The sequence below is a fragment of the Taudactylus pleione genome, unplaced genomic scaffold, assembly GCF_031769625.1.
Source record: "Taudactylus pleione unplaced genomic scaffold, aTauple2 ptg000062l, whole genome shotgun sequence".
Lineage (NCBI taxonomy): Eukaryota > Metazoa > Chordata > Amphibia > Anura > Myobatrachidae > Taudactylus > Taudactylus pleione.
In genome coordinates this window covers 1,382,526-1,404,373 of record NW_028284464.1, presented here as the reverse complement: position 1 = coordinate 1,404,373, position 21,848 = coordinate 1,382,526, and the positions used below count along the sequence as shown (strand labels likewise).

The following is a 21,848-nucleotide window of genomic DNA, read 5'->3' as shown; positions in this document are numbered from 1 at the left end:
AACCCCTGTTCAGATTTGCATCCTGCAGCCAACATAGTAGTGCCTGATGGGTCTGCAGAGATAATCTGAACATGTCTGTTTAATCGAGGGTCTGACTTTACACATCAATGAAGCAATTGATTTTGCAGTGGATGGGCATGGCATCTGGCAAAAGGAACGGCTTTGAACGAAGCCACCATTTTTCCCAGTAACTGCATAGCCCTGAGAACTGAGATATGAGGCATCTGTAAAGTGATCCTTATTCTGGATTGAACATCCTTAATCTTTGAAACACTCTGTGACATTGTGTGTCAAAGAGAAGACCCAAAAATACCATCCTCTGAGATGGATTTAAATATGATTTGGGAAAATTGATGATCCAGCGGCATCTCTGGAGCATGCCTATGGTAATCTGAAGTTGTTGTTGCAATAGGGCTATTGAAGGTGCCCATAGCAAGAAATCATCCAGATATAACAACACATATTGAGTAGGGAGATCATATGTGCCATTACCTTTGTAAAGACTCTGGGAGTGGTGGTCGAACCGAACTGCAGAGCCTGGAACTGAAAATGCAGATGCTCCACTGCAAAACCGCATAAGATGTTGATGACCCCTCCATATAGGAAGGTAGGCATCCTTGATATCTATGGAGGCCAGAAATTCCCCTTCCACCATGGAACAAATGACTGACCTTCGGTCAGCTAAAGAACTAGCTTCAGACAAATTCTCTGATTGAAATCCAGCAATCATCTGGGTCAGAAATTGATAGCCTTATCACCCAGGCGTTGGCCAGAACAGGGCACAGCGAGACTCCTGACAAAGGGAATATAGACTTAAGTACAGCCTCATTCTTCCTATCCAGATGATCTTTAGGTGTTACAAACTGTGTTGTGGGATTATTCCTGACCAACCTAGCAATAGGAGCATGCACCATGGGTGGAATTTCCCAAAGCTTGGTCTCCTCTTCCGAAAAAGGATAAAGATATTAAATTATTTGGGGAATATGGAATCAGGTTTTAACCAAGCTTCTTTTAAAATTTCTTCAAAATGTGAAAACTCGGGGAAAACAGATACATGTGTCTTCTTACGTTTAAAGAAAGAACCTGAACTAGTCACTGGAATAGCTGTTTCCTGTAGATTCAAGGTCTCCCGGACCATATCTACCAGCACAGAAACCCCTGAACAAGCATGGGAGTCACCCTCCCAGTTTGAGGCATCTTCCCAGTCATAATCCAATTCCCCTTCTTCCTGGGAAGATGCGGCTGAAGCCTCATCTCCAGGAAAATCCATTGAGGACTGACCTGAACGTCTCTTAGTGGCTGTGGCCCCTGCTAATGTAACCATTTTAATTTAGGGACGATGCCATCTCAGCAAGACATCGTCTCATATCCTGGGCTCATCTGGGCTCTATCGAGGGATCAGTCAAACTAGGAATTTAAGCACAGGGTACCATATAATTTGCCTGAGTGTGACGTAATTCACCTATGGCCTCAGCCATAGACCTAGCCCAATCAGGCATCACCGACTGTTCAGACTAATTTCCTGGTAATGTATCTCCCTGTGAACAAGCAGCACAGAGTGACCCTGGTTCTGGACAACCTTTAAGTAGCTTTTTATCACATTTTGTACAAGTATAAAAAGTGACTGATCCCTGTTTTTTTGGAACCCTTGTCTGGCTTCTCAATATTGAGAGAGAAAGACAATTCTAACCAATACAGATAGCTACCTAAATTCCTTTGGAAAAAGTGTAGCACTGTCTGCATAGAAAAGAACAAAAGAAAGGGTTATTTTTTTTTTTGTTTTTTTTACCTAGTATAACAACTCCTGTTACTGAAATGACAGCAAAAAGAAAAGAGGATTAATAAGACTCTAAATCACCTATCTGTTTAAATGCAAAATAACCGGACTCCCTGAAGTTCACATTCACTTGCAAAAAAAACAAACAAAAGGCAAACAAAGAATCTTCAGTACAAAACAATGTGTGTTACTGCCTAAATTCCTAAGAAATAGTGCAGTAAAGACGCTTTTATACACATAACAATGTTATAAGACTAACATACAGTATATCACCAGGTTAATACCCAAAGAAATATTCCTAGTTTACTGCATATCTGATAAAAGACAGCCTCCCCCCTGTAGTTTGCAGTGAGTCTCAACCAAGCAGAACTCCAGCAGCACTCAAATACCCAACAAAATAGTGTTTGGGGCGTGTCTATGAAGCCCCGGAAGCCTGCTGTCACTCAAAATGCATGGCGTTCTGCTTCATTCAGGATGCCTGACATCATCATAGGCGTTTCCTAGCCACCGGTGTCTCCCTCCGGAGATCCACAGGCTTGCCTGCACAGTGGCTCACAGCATCATGGGAGCGCCAAAAGGCAGCAGCATGCTGTGTACTGTAATCCTATACAGCTGCAGCCACGTGAGTAGTAACATGCCCAGCTGCTCTGCTAAAGTGGCATGCCAGGAAGCAGTAAATGCAGCAAACAAGGATTTTACATGTAAAATGTATCCAGCTTACCTTTATGCCAGCTGCCCCCTCAGATGTGTGTCTGGTATGGAGAGAGTCCCAGGGACTATGTACTTTGGTGACTATCCCAGAGGCCGTCTTTAGAGAAGGATACAGGATACACACAAACCTCTATTATACCTAACTCCCATTCTGCTAGTGCTTGTCGTCTGTTGCCAGGAACTAAGCAACCAAACCAACCAGAAAAATAAATAAATTAAACCCAACTAAAAAAGCTAGGACCTAGCTAGTGCCTTACTCCAAGGCACTAAAAATAAGACTGAGGTTCTAGTGGAAGGGGAAGGGTTATATAGGGGGTAAGAGCCAGTCTTAATTACTTAGTGCCCTACTCCACAGCTCACTATACATAACCCAGAGGTAATGGTATCCCCCAGATGGATGAAAGAGGAAATAATTTTAACAAAATTGAATCTAAATTTTTGACTCATCAAGGTAGCCACCTTTTGCAGATATAACTGCTGAATACTGTCGAAGTCAGATAATTGGATATGATCGCTTGCAATTATTATCTGACGATTTAGTCGTCTATGGTCTGATGACGAATTGCTTGGACGCTACTCTGCATCAGCGCAATTCCGATACGCACAAATATATATTTATATTAGTACAAGGTTTAGTCAGAGTGTGGAAAACAGGTTTAATGTGTATGTCTGTGGGTGTTTGCATGTTTTGAGAAACTCTGCATACTGAAACAATATGCCTGTAACAAATAATTAAAATGTAACACAGATAGTGATATGATCAGAGAAGGGTTCTAAATGCAAAGTTGGGAATCATTGTCAGGAACCTGCAGATCGTTAACAATTGTATACCTTTTTGTTCAGTGCGGTTTTGGTTCATAGGAACTGACACCTATACTCTAAGTGGAGAGGGGCCTGTCGCAAGCTACCAGACAAGGTGGCAACAGCAAACAGCTGGGGGTCTCCCCCTGCTTAGAAATAAACCTTTATTTACAACTTAGAATTTGGTTAAGGCAATGTCTAAATATTAAAATATGTCAAATGCATAATATATATATATTAATCCATCACAAATACACTGAATTACATAACACACACAGACTTACATGCATACACATACGCACGCACCTTTAAGTGCGCAGGCACCCACACATACGTGCAACGCAAACTAGCGAAACTACACAATATTCTCACACTTACAATAACTTATAAAAAGGTTCCTTCACATTAAACATAATATTAGAGGTTTTAGTAGCATATAATTATGTTGTGAAATGTATGTATATGATATTTAAGGTACAGAAGCTAGCAGACATGTCATGTTTGGTACCATTCTAAATCCCTGTTTATTTGTAGATCTTTGGTTCTATCGGCAAGGAAATCGCAGTATGCGTTTGCAAGATATGAATTATAGGTTAGAATGTATCTCTGTATGTAGGTGTCTTTTTTATTAGTTCTTCGGAGGGAAACCTACACAAAGAAGCAGTTGGAAAGCTGATCCATACCTCTGATGACACCATATGAACTAACCAATGAATGGAGTGACCTGAAGCAAGAACCAATGAGCATCTGTTATTCTGTGCCTTTGTTGTCTCTGAAACCTGTACCGAATATAGGCTTGTGAGCTGGGGCAGTAGTCAGTAATTTTCTCCATATCCTTGGATGATGGTGACCGCAGATTCAGGATTGAAATACTGCATACTGGGCCAGTGCGCACGGGTATGTATCGGTTTGCACCTTTGTATTTACTTGCTTTTTGCGCTAATTGTGTTAGATCTAAGCGTGTAACTTTCTTTTTATTGCAATATAACTTTGGAACCACAATTGGATTGGAAAGCAATTATGTCTTATGCAGCTTGTAGCGCTAAATAGCGACATTTTGGGTATATAGATTTAGGGGCATCAATAATACCTTTTCTCAAAGGTAGTTCTGACATAGTGGCATGTTTTAAGTCATTATATTGCTGTAGGATGAACCCTTAAACAAATAGGCATAGACCAGAATATTGCATGGTGCTGCAAAACGCTGTGATAGCCCTTTTGGTTCAAGCTGTCAATAACTTTGTGCAAGTCACCATCTCAGGCTACAGCAAAAGATCTCCAAACCAATACACTTTCTCCTCCATGTCTGACAGTTGGTGTCAAAGGGGTTAATTTACTAATCGACGGCTTGTAATAGCCATCGCTTCCCAATGTGTTGAAATTTAAAAGGGCAATGCTTTTAATTGCAAAACATGGGGTGCTTTGCTGTTAAAACACACTACCCTTTTAAATGTTGGGCTTAAACACACCAGGAACTCCACACACTCAGGAACCGTCCGTACAAACACACTGCTTGATGAACCAAAGATTTAACATTTTGATTCATAAGTCCATAAGACCTTTTTCCATTCTTCAGTAGTCCACTGGTGGTACTTCATAGCCCAGGCAAGCCTCTTTTCATTGCTGCAGCTGTAGGTTTTTAAACTATAACTTCTCCCTGGAAAAAGGCCTTTTATTTGTAACTGAATTATACAGTATTTTTCAGTTTTGACTTAACTTTTGTTTTTTCCCCAACCTCTAGCAGTGTACTGCTTACCCTAGTATCATTCATTGGCCGACTCCCATCTGCAACTTTATGGAAATGCCACTACAAAACTCCTTCCCTTGTGTACATCCGTGCTGCCTAATGTGCAAGGACTGAGATGCCCATTTTCAGTTTCCGTACATGCAATAATACGGATTGGTGCATCCTTAGCTGCTGCCATCATTCGCATCATCGAAACTTGCACCAGGACAACAGCAGGTGCAGCTTCTCCATCTGTCTATGGTCTCCTATGTCTACGCCTGTGCGTGCAGCCGCTATCACAGACAAACCTGCGACACTCCCATAACACGCTCATTAAACGTGCCATTTTGCGTACATTTCTATCCACCTCCCAGTCACCGCCTACGAAAGCCCATCATTATTTCAAATTTCCAATACCGCAATTCTCGATCGTAACACCGCCTTATGTGTAACACATACACCATACAAGGTTAAAAATTTTGCACATATGCACTTGAAAAAAAAAAAAACACAACAATGCGAGCATTGGCATTGCGTGTGGCTTTGAATCAGGTCCAGAACATCCCCTCCCCTATATTATGTTGGGATGGGTACGGGATTCCGGCGGGCAGAATCCCGACGCCGGCATCCCGACAAGGTTAGGATACCGACACCTGCCGGTAAGTATCTTAACCCTCCCCCTCCTCTAACCCTAACCCTCCTCCCTGGTGCCTGAACCTAACCTCCACCTCTAGTGCCTAAACCTAACCTCCCGCTCCCTAAACCTCCCCCTAGTGCAGAAGCTTCTAAACGCAGTCCTCAATGCTCCCCAACAGTTCAGGTTTTAGAGATATCCATGGTTTAGCACAGGTGGTTAAATCAAATTGACTGAGGTACTAATAAGTCACCTGTGCTCAACCATTTATATCTCTAAAACCTGAACTGTTGGGGAGCCTTGAGGACCATATTTGTGAACCTCTGCCCTAGTGCCTAACCCACCCCCTAACCCCCCTTTGGGATTCCAGCGGTCGGGATGCCGGTACCAGGATTGTGACAGGTGTCAAGATTCCGGTGCCAGCATTCTGACCTTCGGAATCCCCGCTGTCGGGATATTGACGGCATCCCGTTAAGTTTGTATGTATCCTGTCTTTGGGAACTGCCATCAATAAAATGAGGTACTATCCAACTGACAGATCAAAGTTCACCAGAGACAAAAGAGCACCTGACACTTACACACAAAGCAGACATGCATTGTGTGAGCTGAGCCAGTGTTCATGAGAATGCAGCCTATCACTTCACTAGGCATCAGTGATATTACTGATTAATGTCATGCCAAATTAATGAGGCCAGATTATTATTCTCAAGGCATTGGTTCCATTGCTGTATCCAAGCCCACAATGACAGCCACTACTATAAGGCTACAGCTAGACTTTAACTTTTTGTGTTTTTATACAACATTCTACAATATCTAACCTCTAGTTACTGTTCCCTTCCCCATCATCAAGCAGAAAAATCCTCGTTAAAATGCAAATTCACATTAGATTCCACATTTTATGAATTTATGTTTACTTCATGGGGAATAGTTAGTGCTCTATAAACTACAATCTTGTATTTCATGTAAACAGTAGGATTATATTAGAATGCCCACTTCTAAGGTACATATAGTGTTAACTAATTAGATATATAGAAGATACAGAGCGCATCAAGTTTAACTGTTGATTACTGTACATGTTATCAAACCTTCTAAATAGGGCAGGTGTAAAAGTTGTCCAATCACCAACTAATCAGCTTATTGACTGATAAATTATAGTTAAAAGGTGATTAGTTACTAGGGGCAACATCTCCACTTGTCCTCTTCAGTTGATACATCTCCCCACAAAATAATTTAAATGTTTAACTCTCAATTAAAGATTGAAGGAAAAAAAAATTCATAGTCCTAGATTTAAGAAAGCATCTCTAGAGCAGGTCTTCCAACTCAATTATAGAGGGCTTCAGCACAGTTAAATTCAATTTGACAATAGATGGAAATAAAATAAAATGTACCATTTAGCCTTACCTGTGTACATAGCCCAATTGATGAACACTACGAATTGCAAGTACTATTTCTGCCAGGTAAAACTGGGCCATACTTTCATCAAATTGTTCATCATAACGATTTAATAAAGACAGCAGGTCGCCTCCTGGCTGGTACTGCATAACCTGCGGAATGTCCCCACAGTTATCCACATGATTTGGAGAAGTATTTACTACACAAAATAAGATTTCACAAATGGGGTGGAAGGTTATGTGCAGTCCAATTAATGTAATTATTTTTTACATGTCAGGATTAAATTAATGCCTTTCTGTATAATACTAACTGAACATAACACCACCATGGTGAGTTTGGTTTCTCATTTTAATGTAATACATTCTTTTAATAATAATTGTGTTAATATAACAATTCCACAAAAATATATATTAACCGATTTTCACTTATACACACAAAAGTACCTAAGCGCCAACCAATCAGAGACACAAAAATTCAAATATCGGTGCAGCAGCAAATATGGAGGTAATTGCTATTTTCACTTATGTAACTATGGGGCCTATTCATCAACACTAAAATAACGTTTTTAAGGACATTTTCCTTAAATAACGTTATTTTGCTATTCATGTAGCCACTTAGCACAGGAGATATCACAGATATCTCCTTGCTAAGTTCCCCTGCGTTAATTTCCACACTCCCCATACATTAGTATGGGGATGTGGAAATTGTGGTATTCATCAAATTCCGAAAATTATCAATTTTCGGAATTTGATGCAGTTACTATTCGCCACTGTGAGGTGGCGAATAGCAGGTGAAACTTACCTGTATCCGGGTGCAGGTCCCACGACGAGTCCCTCCGGCGCTCTGCTCCGTCCTCAGGCTGGTCGGACATGTGTGCTCCCCAGCAGAGCACAAGAAAGTTTAGACAAAAAAAAATTTTTTTTTTATTCTCTAATCAGTCATGTGGTCTGCTGGGAAACTACATGATAGACCAGCAGGACGGAGCCGGAGGCTGCTGCGCGGACAGGTTAGTCGGGGGGGGGGGGGGGGGTGGCGGTTAGAAGGTGAGCGGAGGGGGTGGGGGGGTACACAAACTTAACGCATCTGTAGGCAGTGCTGCGCATGCGCTGGTTTTACAGATGTAGCAGTGCATGCGCAGCACTGTTTCCAGATGCAATAAGGTAGTGTAGGCAGGGAAAAGTATCTATTTCCCGAAAAGCTGTCATCGCAAAAATGACAGCTTTTCGGAATAGATACTTATGGAGAGGTGGAATGATGAATTCCACCTATAATTAGGTAGAACTCCATGCGAGTTCTAAAGCTAATTATCTCCAGAGAATTTTTAGGTTTAATGAATAGGCCCCTATAAAAGAAAAACTATAAATAATTTTAGGGTCACTGTCACAATGGGGAGAATTCCATTAGCCCCAGGGTTTACCCTGCAGATAATTGATTGAATCAGGCAGCGCAATTAGCTGCGCAAAGCCTGCGTGCTAATTACAAGAGGCAGGATCTTTCTCCATAGCCTCCGGAGCTGCAGGGAAAATCCAAGTTAAAAATGCAGATTCAGCATTTTAATGTACGGGGTAACCCATTAGATTTTATGAATTTATGTTTATTCCCCGCGTGGTGTAATCAATTAGCTGCACAGTATATCCCACAGTTAATTTAATTCCCCCTATAGATAACGTTACCCACCAGGGAATATCAGGACCATATGTGACTTCCAATCCTTTTCTCTAACTCCCAGTACTGATTTATCATAACAGATTTAATGCAGAATTCAACAATAAGGAAAGATTATGTATGATAAACCTAACTAAAAGCCTTGGACAACATGTGCTATTTCTATTACTGTATCTGCCACTTTCTTTGTATTTGAAATACTACTTACCAGATAAAGATGTTCCCTGTCCTGGAAGGCATACTGTAGAGTGGGTATCCAAGGACTGTTATGACTACTTAATATACTTCGTTCTTCTTCAAAAAAGGAAACCTATATAGTAGACAGTAAATTACTGTAGTCTTTAGAAGTGATTTTGAATTTTATTTCTACAAATACACAATCTTGTGCAAAACTCTTGGCACCCCAGCCTAAGTTTCACCTTTGAGCATTCAGACCTCCATAACTTCAAGCAAAACACACTGGTCAGAAGAACCTGTACGGCTGAGTGAAAGCAGTAAACATATACACAAGACAGACAGCACTCTTTAAAGTGATCAGACACAGATTTAACACTTATATTACAAGCACTGTTGGCTGATATACAATATGCAATAAGGGCCTGATTAGGAGGTGTATATAGCCGCTAATGCAACAACCGATTCTGACCTTACTGCGACGGCGCTAATCTCTCTCGGTGCGTCTCTGTGGACACACCATCAGTCACACCATGGAAGCTTGCACCAGCCCTATGGCAGGTGCCATTTCTCTGTCTGAACATGGCGCCATGTGTCAGCGCTATCATGTCTGCCTAACTACCCACAGTTACATCCCAGGAACGGCCACTGAAATCATCGGTATTTGCGTCCAACTTTGTTCTACGTCTCCTGGCGGTAACCATCAGAACACATGCACAGTAATTCCAAATTCAGCCAACTGCGTAAATATTGGCATTGCATGCAGCTAGCGTGCACCTAATCAATCACCCAATAAGAGAAGCAAATTTAAAAAGAAAAAAAAGAGTTATAAACACTTTTATACATGCTATAATCGGAGTATGTATTTTTAAAGATCTCATCTCTGCTGTTCAATTGTGCCATGAATCCCGACTTCCAGCTTAATAAGGTGAGTCAGAGCAGCTTTTTTTGTTATCCACCTTCATCTCATGCTTATCCATATATACAAAGTGTGCAGGAGGGTGGAGAGAGAACAACCTGGAACCAATTAAATCAGAATGTTCACAGCAGCAGTATATTTCAGGAGAAGAGTGTGCTGATCTTGTGCGGGCTGTGACTTCTCCACTCATGTTATTATCTCAGTGATGACATTGTAATTGTGACTTGGTCAGTGTTATGATATGAGGAGAAGAAAAATAAAAGCAAATCAGAAAGATGCAGGATCTCTAACAGCACAGAGTAGTAAGGCTGGGGACACACATCTATACAATCATCTGCCCGATCACCCGACGTGTGTAGTACAGGATTTGCGATAGCCGATGACCAGCTTATGACGCTCCTTCAACGGTCGGGATCGTGAAGTCGAAATTTATGGCCTGTTTAATATTTGTTGGCCCGACTTACTGATCCCATAGAAGCATGTAAACACTGAGCTATAGGCCTGATACAGATTTGGGAATAGCGTTAGATATAGCAAGTATCTGTGCACCTAGACAAACCATGCTGCAATGCAAGGGGAGCAAATGCATACATTTTATTTAAATGTGGGGTAAATACTGGCTGCTTTTGTATGTAGCCCACAAATGCTGGACAGCATTATTTTAACACTGCAATTTAGATGTCAGTTTGGACACACCCCTCCCAAATCTAAATCTCTCTGCACGTTACATCTGTCCATGGTGTTACCTAGATGCAGAATCACTTGCTTTTTCTTACTCTATCGCCGGAATGGGTATGAAATACCGCCGGCCGCATGGTCAGCGGCAGCCCGACAAGAGCAGAGTTAGAAGCAGCGGAAGCCCGACAGCGCTGGAAATCCTGATCGTGGATAGGTAAGTATCTACTAACCTAACCCCCCTAACCCTAACCCTCCTTAGGGGTGCCTAACCCTAACTTCCCCCCCAAGTGCCTAACCCTAATCCCTCCTCTAAGTGCCTAACCCTAACCACCCCCTTCCCCGCTGCCTAAACCTAAGTCCCCCGGGGGGGTGCCTAACCCTAACCTTCCCCCCCCTAGCCTAACCCTAACCCTCCCGGGGGGTGCCTAACCCTAAGTCCCCCCCGGGAGCCCTAAACCTAACCCTCCCCCCCCGCGGCTGTCCGCTCGCGGCGCCCAGCATCACTACGATCGGGATGCCGGGCGCCGGTCTCCCGGCGTCGGGGAAATGCGGGCGTCTACATCTAGACGCTCGGCATTTCACCCTTGCCGGGATATGACAGTCGGGAAGCTGGCTGCCGGTATTTAGGCAGTCAGCTTCCCGATTGCTTCCCCTATCCCCAACTCCGAATCAGGCCCTATGTCTGCACGGGCCTCGCAGACAGCTGACAGCGGGTCACGCTGGGGACACAGCACTGAGCTGATCGGGAGTGTATACCCGATTAGCAGAGTGATCGAATAGGTGTGTACCCAGCTTTATCCAAGCATCCAATCCAATTGTTTATTAGAAGAGCACACCTTCCAATTATTTTATATCAATTATTTTTTAGTTTCCATCTTTGTAGTCTGGTGATAAAATATGCAGGGTAACATTTTGTGAATGCTTACATGCAATGGCAGATCAAAGCCCCCCATGTAATTGTCTACACATGGAACTCTTCTGTAAGATCCTCAGATAACTGCTGCATCTATTTCTATCACAGTGCTGTAGGGGTAGACTGTCACTTGGTGAGTATGGTTTACAGAAATTCAGGCAGTAAGCATCAAGTCTAATGCAGGGGCCAAAATCACCAGTATGGCCCTATACAAAGTGTACAGCATATTTATGAGTGCTTGAAGCCCATTCATTTCAGATCGTTTAACATCTATGGAGTATAAAAGAGTAAGCACAGAACTATGGCAACTACACCATTCTGTTTACTGTAACAAAGAACAAGTACTTGCCTCAGCATGTACTATGCCACTTTAAGACATGCAACAAATGACCATACATTTTATAAAATTATGTCACACAATGATAACCCTAGCAACATTTTTGGTCCAGTTAATTACAGCACACAAGATAATTTCAATAAACCAAAGCAATTCCTTATGTACCTGCTGCTGTGCTAGAAGTGCTTTCTTCTTCATCACTTTCATAGCAAAGATGTCCCCAGTAAGCTTCTCTTTAACAACATTTACGTCGGCAAAGTGACCTCGTCCAACCAGACTCTTCACTTCAAAATCCTTCACACTGGGCTGTAGCTCGCGTAGCTCAGCAATAGTATCAGAATCTAGAGAGAAATATTTTACAGGGCCATGATGCTCTCTATTGTACAATCTGAAGAATATTATTGATAGTCAAAGTTAACTGAACTGTAATACATGCTACTGCAAATAGCATTCTTGTTAATTCTGTGATACAGCAACGATTTGTTAAGTCTCCCCCATTTTTATAATATAATGAGGTCCTAAAGAGATTCCAAAAATAAAAGTTATGGTAGACTTACCACTGATAACTAATTTTCTTTGAAGTCCATAGGGTCCACAGGGATACCGTGGGGATAATGTGGTTGGAGTGATCCAGGCACCAAACTGTTAAGCTTTCAGCTCCCAGGATGCCTCTGGTCCTCCTCCACATATACCCCGCCCCCAGGCATTCAGTTCTGTAAACAAGCCCTAGGCAGGAGAAGGAAAAACAATCGTACACCAGATACACAGAAAATGAGGGAATCCGTGACCAAAAGAAAAATTACCCAATGAAGCCAGGTGCGTCAGGGTGGGTGCCCTGTGGACTTAGAAGAAAAAGAGTTATCAATGGTAAGTCTACCATAACTCTTATTTTCTTCTTCAGGGTCCATAGGGATCCACAGGGATACCATGGGAATGTTGTAAAGCAGTTCCCCTAAGGGTGGGGGACGCTCCTGAGCAGAAGGGAGAACTCATCGCCCAAAGGAAGCACCCTGAGAGGCAAAAGTATCAAAGGTGTAAAACCTAAGAAAAGTGTGGACAGAAGACCACGTGGCTGCCTTGCACAAATGTTCAGCAGAGGCAACATGACTAAACACCCACGATGGACCCACAGACCGGGTAGAATGTGCTGTCACCGTGTTTGGGAAAGGGAGATCAGCCTGTGTGTACACCTGAGAGATAGCCATACGTAACTATCGTGCCAGAGTCTATTTATTAGCTGGCCATTCTCGTTTGTGAAAACCATATAGCACAAAAAAAGCATCTGATTTTCTAACAGAGTTTGTACGCTCCACATACGGAGCGCACGAACCACATCCAGGGAGGCTTCACCTTCAGAAAGGTCTGGAGACTGAAAAGCTGGAACCACAATCTGTTCATTCACATGAGGACGGATAACACTCTTAGGAAGGTAACCCTCCCTTGTAGGGAGAACAGCTCTATTCTGGTGAAAAATCAAAAATGGGAGCGACAATAGAGCACTGCCAAATCAGAGACTCTGCGTGCAGAAGAGATAGCAAGGAGAAAAGAGTGTCTTTGCTGTCAGCCATTTCAAATCTACAGAGTCCAGAGGTTCAAATGGGGGAGCTTGAAGCCCTTTGAGAACCAAAGACAAATCCCACAGTGCTACCGGTAGTACAAAAGGTTGGTGAACTCGAAGGACCCCCTGAAAAAAAATTGTAATATCTGACAGAAAAGCAATCCATCTCCCAGACTGATAGTGCAGAAACCTGCACTCTCAGGGTGGCCAGGCGGAGACCAAGGTCTAACCCAGCCTGGAGAAAAGTAAGTACCCGGGAAACCCAGAAAATCTTAGGGTCATACTTTCTGTGGGAAAACCATTTACCAAAAGACTGCCAAACTCTGTAATAGATGCAGGTAGAGGAAAGTTTTCGTGCCCTAAGCATCGTTTGCATAACAGAGCTGGAGAAACCTTTGGCTCTTAAGATGGAAGACTCAAGAGCCGCGCCATCAGGGACAGACGGGGTAAGTCCGGATGTAGGCAGGGACCCTGTGCTAACAGATCTGCCTATAGAAACGGAATGCCTATGGATAGATTCCTTATGTTGGTGAACCAACGACGTCTGGGCCAAGCAAGAGCCATTAGTATTATTGTTCCGCCTTCCTGCTTGAATTTCCTGAAGACCCTTGGGAGGAGGGAAATTGGAGGAAAGAGATACGCCAGTTTGAAGTCCCATCTTACTGCCAGTGCGTCCACTAAGGTGGCTGAGGGGTCTCTGGTCCTGTACTCGTACCTGGGGACCTTGTGGTTGTGACCTGATGCCATGAGGTCTGTGTCTGGTAGCCCAATTTGTTCACTAGGAGTTGAAAAACTCGCCGGGTGGAGAGCCCACTCTCCGGTGTGTATGTCCTGAAAACGTAGGAATTCTGCTTCCCATTGAGGACTCTCGGGATGAATATTGCAAAGATAGCAGGAAGATGATGTTCTGCCCAAACCAGAATGTTTGTCACTTCCCTCATGGCTGCATGACTCCGCATGCCTCCCTGATGATTGAGATAGACTGGTCACGTTGTCGGACTGGATCTGGACCAGCCTGCCCTGGTGCAGGTCCTGTGCCATGATCAGTGCTTTGTATACTGCTCAAAGCTCCAGAATGTTTATGGGCAGCTGACTTTCCTGATTTGTCCATCTTCCTTGAAAGGTGTGATGACCTGCCACTGCCCCCCATCCACGAAGACTGGCATCCGTGCTGAGAAGCACCCAATTTTGAATCAAGTATGGCCGACCTTTGTCCAGATGATCCTTTTGTAGCCACCACAAGAGAGAGCGACAAACCTCCGGAGTTAGAAGAATCCTCTGGGACCTTATTAGATGATACTGTCCATTCCACCAGGAGAGAATCAATTGTTGCAGAGGCCTGGAATGGAACTGAGCATATTCCACCATGTCGAAGGTGGATACCATTGACCCCAGGACCTGCATCGCTGATAGGATGGATACCCTTTGATTGTGTAGCATTTAGCGAATTCATAATGATAGGGCCGAAATCTTGTCCTCTGGCAGAAGCACCCTTTGTGCCTGAGAATCCAGAAATGCCCCCAGATGTACCATCGCTTGTGTTGGAGAAAGAGAGGATTTCTTCCAATTGATGATCCAGCCGTGCGCTCTGTAGACAGGCCATCTTCAGTTTAAGATGGTGTTGTAGAACAGCTGGAGACTGCCAAAATCAGAAGGTCGTCCAGATATGGTAGTATTCTGACTCCCTGATGATTGAGGTAGGCCATCATAACCGCAATTATATTGGTGAAGACCCGAGGGGCTATTGATAGACCAAACAGCAGTGCCTGAAATTGGTAATGTTGTTGCAGGACAGCAAACAGTAGAAATTGTTGGTGGGAATGCCTAATAGACACATGCAGATACGCATCCTAAATGTCCAGGGAAGCCATAAAATACCCAGGTTCCATTGCCAAAATAATTGACCGAAGAGTCTCCATACGGAACTTGGGTACATGGATGAACGTGTTGAGAGTTTTCAGATTTAGAATAGGGCGATGAGACCCATTCGGATTCTGCACCAAAAATAGATTGGAATAATAACCCCTTCCTTGTTGACCCACAGGAACCAGGATTATCAGCCTAGCCCTCAGCAGAGAGCAAATGGCCTCCTGGAGGGCCAAGGCCTTGATAGAATTTGATGGGCAAGGTGTGCAAAAATTTTTTGGGGGGAGGACGCCTCCGGAAAGTGAAGGTATACCCGTGAGAGACCACTTCTCTGACCCAGGCGTCTGTTGTTGTTTGATGCCAGTAGTCCGCAAACTGGAGAAGTCGGCCCCCCACCCTGGGATCCCCCAGGAGGAGGCCCATCCCATCAGGCAGAGGGTTTGTCATCCGGCTTAGCTGGACGTCTGGCCGGCCAGGACCTCTTAGTTTGCCGCTTGGTTGTCCTGAGAACTAGATGGCCTGGAGGACGATCGTCCTTTTGCTCGTTCCTGAGGAAGAAAGGACCGAAAAGAAGACTGCGTAGACTTCAACGTAGCTGTTGATGGCAGACCTGCAGATTTTTAAGCTGCCAGAGTAGATATTATCTTATCTAATTCTGCTCCAAAAAATTATTCCCCCAAAAAAAGGTAAGGATTCCAGAACCTTCTTTGACCCTGTATCTGCTTTCCAGGACCTTAACCAAAGGACTCTACGAGCCACAACTGAGGCTGCCGATGCCTTAGAAGCTAGGAGCCCAGCATCTATTGCAGCGTCTCCCAAATAGGAGGCCGCTTCCCGTATGTGGGAGATATACGTCTGCTGTTCTCTGGTAGCATTTGTAAGAGTCTCTTCCAATGCCCTCGTCCATTCTTCAACAACCTTGGCTACCCAAGCCATAGCTATAGCTGATCAAGTAACAGCGCCTGATGATGAAAATACTGCTTTAAGACATGTTTCAATTTTTCTATCTGTAGAATCTTTAAGAGAAGATGCTGACAGAATAGTGACTACCTGTCTGTTTGCAACAGCCGACTGAGCCATACTCTGACTTGAGTGGGCATAAACATCCACTCAGGAAGGATGTAAAGGAGGGGCAAACATAGCATGCTGTGGGTATCCCATTAAAGGAGGCAGTGTGGGAGTAGCCAAACGATCTACTATATGCTTACTCAACTGAGACAAGGAGGACACCCACGATGGCTCCTGTACAGGGGCTGATAGACTGGACTGGTGAGGTGGTTCTTTATAACATAAAGCACACAAACCATCCATCATAAAGTCCTGAGGGGACAACCCCGTCAAACAGGATTTACATGAAACCAGCACAGGGGCCTCCACCTCCTGTTTCCCTTTACTTTTTGACATATCAATTATAAAGGTAACAATGCAATGTAACGTGACAGCCTTCACAAATAACAAGTAAATGTGAAGTACAAAGAAGAACCCCCACACACCTGCAACAGAGGGATGAGGGGAAAAAACAGTGATAGTTATAACTGACAGTCAGAAAATATAGGCAGTAACAACACAGCAGCTAGCAAACAGTCACATACAATGCATATGTAATTAAGTTGCCCTAGACCCTGTACCAAATACTCAAACACGAGGCTTGGTAGGATATAGAGTACCATATACCTGACCCGGGGGAGAGGTATACAGGGAGACTGACCCAAAACCTCCTGAGACCAAACTGCTTCAGCAGGGCACCAATAGTGGACTGTGAGCGTCTCATATGCACAAGGTGGGTATTAGGAGCGACACAGACGCGGGAAAACCTTTGATGGATTTGCTTCTGGGTTAGGGGAGGAGCTGCCGATGGAGAGCCTACCTCCCCTAAGCTGCATCAACCGGCCTGGTACGCTGGCCTCATGGCAGCAAAAGAGTCTGCTGCCGATCCCCGGCGTCAGACGATAAGGCCCCGGTGGTCTAGTGAGGGAGCGGACGCCCCGGGCCCTCACTACAGCGGCTTCTGGTGCGACTGCCACCTTACCTGACATCTCCGTGCATCCAGTTGCAGTCCGGGCCCCAGCATCGCTTCTAGCAAGCTCTGCCGTGACCCGCTAAAATCACCAGAGACATTACTGTTGTTGCGGCCCGGCGGAGGTAGACGGAGTTGCAGTGCATGAGTCTTAATACAGACGCTCAAGTACTGCTAACTCAAAAACATAGAAATAAAATAAAACATAAAATAAAAGTTTGGGACTGACTGAGCAGTCCCTGTTACAAAGGTGCTTCTGAATCCAAACAAACAACTGATTGCCTGTGGCCGGGGGCGTGGTATATGTGGAGGAGGACCAGAGACATCCTGAGAGCTGAAAGCTTAACTGTTTGTTGCCTGGATCACTCAAACCACATTAACCACATGGTATCCCTGTGGATCCCTATGGACCCTGAATAAAATAACATTTGCATAATACTATATATGGCAACATGTCGTACTGGCTCCACATAAAGATTATTTTCAAATTAATTAAAAATATAGCATATACTTTCAACACACACAAAACAAATAAGACATTTCATTTTACTTGTAGCTGAATGAAACTTACATTTTTTGACAAAGTTAGATACATATTTAATCTTCATTAAAGCAGGGTTGGTGCATTCTTCAAACAGAACCAATAGGGAATCTAGAAGTCCTTCCCTGCTTAATGGCAACAGTAGCTGGCATGATGACTTTCCCTGGGAATGAGATATATCTGGATAAAAACATGTGAAATGTAAGCACTATAACCTGATAATCTACATAGCATAATCCTCTGTCGTGCTACAGTATGTACTTCATCAGCAGTATCAGCTTTCAGTGTCACATCTGCTTCTTCATCTAGTAAATTTCATTCATGTGGTCATCAGCCAACTACAGTGTATCAGCCTGCTAGAATCCGTAAAATAGAGTTCTTCAATAGGCCATGTACACACACACACACACACACACACACACACACACACACACACACACACACACACACACACATATATTGTGGGTCAATTTCATTCAAACTCTGATGAAGAAGCCTAGCATCTGCTCCAGTTGTTCACATTATCCTATTTAGATAGCTCCAATATATTTCATATCACTGTACAAATGGGGGATTTAAAACAGTCTGCTTTTGTATTAAATAGGATTGAGGTTTTGAATCCCACGTCAGGAACCACCCACTTTGAATTATATAATGTTACTGCGACAGATGCATGCAACAGAGCAGGTTTGAGAAACCCCTGATATACATAAACACCAGAACACTACTAAACAGTGTATAGTTTCTGCCTTTTTGTAAAACTGATCCTCCCCTTCTCATCAAAACACAGCTTATTTGGTCCCAGGGACAAGGGGGCTCACTAACATTGCATTTAAGTGCAAAATTTGCACTAACCCATAGAAACCAGATTAGACACTGGTTTTCAACATATACTAGACACATAAAAGCTAGTAGTAAATGAGCCCTATCATGGTTCTCATCCCACCTTTAAAGATTCTCTTTCAAGGTTGCATTGGAAGGTTCTACTCCCTCTCCTCTTCTTCTAGAATTGTGGTAAAGCAGGGACCTACTGTATTGCCTCTCCACCCTTCTGCTCTCAGTGTATGTGAATAACGTATCAGCAGCTTTGATCTTATGACACCCTACAGATGTGCCCTTGTTAATCTTTGCTGTGGCCGTGCTAAAAGCCTCTCTTGGCACGCCAGTTCCGTGTGACTGTTAGCACCAGCAGCCTTTTTTGTGTCTATTTTTGTTGAAATGCGTTTAAGTCACAATGCAATGTGACTAGGACGCACCAGCAGACTGTGCTGATTAATTAAATGTGACCCTTGTATATCTGTGTGCGACTGAGTCTCTCAATTTGTATATGAAGTGCTACATTGTAGCGGCCGCAGTTTTTTTAATTCCAAGTTACATTGTGGTTCACATACAGACTCAGGTGCACACAGATATACAAATGTCACATATCACATTAATCAGCAGTCTGCTGGCGCGTCCTAGTCACATCATATTGCGACTTAGACGCATTTTCTGAAAAACAAGACGCCCGACGCTAGCAGAGTAGCACAGCACCTGGCAGCTCACTCATGCCAGGCAAGTTGCAAAGCATGGCGTATTCAGACTAGATGTATGTGGACATTTTTAACATTTATCTAGCACACTCTAGAAGATAATAGCTAGAATCTGATTGGTTTCTATGGGCAACATCTCCACTTCTAAAAACCAACACTTTAGTAAATATACCCCTAGGAGTGCAAGTCTACTGAGAGGAAGATTAGTTAGGAAACTATTGCAATAGTCAATGCAGGAGATAATGAGTGCATGAATTAAAGTAGTGTTCATTCTAGGAACGGCGCCATGCAGGGCATGGCCACGAGAAAAGGGTTTTAAGTCGCATCCCCTTTTCAATTACTCTTGAGGTAGTGCCCGGCACTTACGGACATGCCGGGCTGCCCCCAAGCGCTCCCGGATCTGTGCACCGCTATTTTCCTGCAGGCTATTTTAGCGGGCATTCTGCCCTTTAGAAATCGGGCAGGATGCAGCGCTCGCTATAAAGTTTTTGCAGTGTCTTATGCGAGATATGTGCATAGTCTGGATATATTTCTTAGATGTACGTAAGAGTATATGAATACAGACTGAATGTGGGGGAGGACAGTTCTTAGGCAAGTATAACACCTAGACAGCAAGCTTTAGGTTTAGTATTATTGTCGTGTTTATAACAGAAATATTTCAGATCGACAACGTCTGTTGGCTTGTGGGAATTTTATTAGCTTTTCCTTTAAAAGAATGAGTTTGAGTTGGCGAAATGACATCAAAGTCGAAATGGGAAAAAGGCATTCAGTGACGCTGGACAACACAGATGGTGAGAGCCGAAGAGGATGGGTAAATTTGGGCATCATCGATTGCCAGTTTCCGCTAGGATTCAATTCATTATGGTGGACCTCACTTCTAAGATTTTCAACAATGCTGCTCTTGTTCCCATATTTATTCCAATTAAAGCGCTGAGATCTATAAAGGGTATGCAGTCATCAAGTTGCCATTCATATCGTTGAAAGTTATGTCATCGCCATGGATAAAATGTCGACACTTGGAAAATGTGGACATATGAAATTACATTAGTGTTGAGGATAGACTTCCCGCCCAAGCATTCTGATCATGTCAACATTTCATCAGTGTCGACATGATGACCATGTCAACATGGTGAAAGTCTACATAATATACAGGACCTCTATCATGTACATCTGCCCTTATTTCCACCACCCATTCTTGCATCTATCGTACTCTACAATGCTCTCCCTCACAATCAGAATCTACTGTGCTTTAAGTGGTCACACAAACAAACCACTCCATGAAAGAGTATTCTCTCTAGACTGTTTTAGCAAGGCACCGTGCACTGCCCAATTTCAGACCAGTAAATTCTGCCAGTATAATTCTGCCAGAGCCCTGCTGAAACAGCCTGCCAGGCACCGTCCACAACCACATGCACACAGCATCTATTCACAGTGAGTGGAGAGCTTGGGGGTGGCCCAGAATGTCCATAACTGCTGGACACACCACCAAGTGTGATGAAAAGGGGGCGCATCATAAGGACATTCCCCCTTTACGAGCACATGTGCTAGTGCCCTGTTTACGAACCAGCGCCCTGCCCCACGCCGAACCTAGAGTGATCACTATTATCCCACGTGATGGCTACATTGCTATCTCACCTGTTGAGCACTCCACGGTCTAAGTAACTCTTTCATTTCACTGCCCTACTTTATTTACTTCCTCATGTAGATCATTCAAAGTAATTCGCTCAACTAAGTAATTAATTGCCCCACACACACACACACACACACACAGGGCATGAGTCAGACGTGCTTGCAGTGTCGATGCTGCACGCAAGTGGACGATGTATTCAGTCTTCGCATGAGTCCGAGTCGCACTGTGCATGTGTCCCAATGGTTACCGCTCCAAGACACAGACTGAGATTGCACACAGAGAGATGCAATGTCAGTGGGCATTTCAGGGAGAAAACGGGGCTGACTAGCAAGATGCGGGAGTGACATGGTCAGCAACTGGGTCAAAAGACGCAGTCGTACTGACACCGGTGGCCATTTTCAGATGGCGATTCTGTGCCTTAATGGGGCTGGTGCAATCTCCAATGATGTGACCGATGGTGTCTCTTAATACGCAGTGACGGAGCAGCACTACAGCCAGTGGGCAACTGCATAGGAAGAACATCGGCCACATCATTAGCATAAAGACGCAGTATCGGCTGCAACTGCGCAAAACTCTGAATGAGTTTTCAGTTATATGGGATAGACTGTAGAGCACTTGACAACCCATTACTCTGGCTGGCCATTAATGCCTGTGTCTCACTTTCCTAGTGAGCAGGGTTATACCTTTCACCTCAAACCACATTACAGGGATGTTGTCAAGGTAGGTTTATTATACTAGTAACAGTGTTGTGTAATATGTGTGTGCTTTATAGCTGAAGAATAATACATTTGAACTTAATGAATTAAAAGTTAAATGTGTACCAAGATCCTCAGTATAGGATCTATCAGATCTAAAAGTTTGCTATATGCTGGAATCACTTTTAAAAGCTAGTATTTATGTTTTTTAATTTATACGGTGCATTTGACCAGGCTTGTTGAAACCCTTTATTTTATCAAATGGTCTAATGCAGTGGTTCT

General features: G+C 43.6%; 1 protein-coding gene across 3 annotated transcripts in view; it reads right to left on the bottom strand.

Annotated features, from left to right (window-relative positions):
- Positions 1 to 21,848, bottom strand: part of CIT (citron rho-interacting serine/threonine kinase) — a 166,026-nt gene that overhangs the window by 141,933 nt on the left and 2,245 nt on the right. For all 3 annotated transcript variants that reach the window (XM_088465302.1, XM_088465323.1, XM_088465312.1), the window contains exons 3-6: positions 17,740 to 17,872; positions 11,893 to 12,068; positions 8,915 to 9,016; positions 7,051 to 7,193 (exon numbers count right to left, since the gene is read on the bottom strand). In XM_088465302.1, the coding sequence (XP_088321428.1) occupies positions 7,051 to 7,193; positions 8,915 to 9,016; positions 11,893 to 12,068; positions 17,740 to 17,872 (554 nt within the window). The remainder of the gene's footprint in view (positions 1 to 7,050; positions 7,194 to 8,914; positions 9,017 to 11,892; positions 12,069 to 17,739; positions 17,873 to 21,848) is intronic.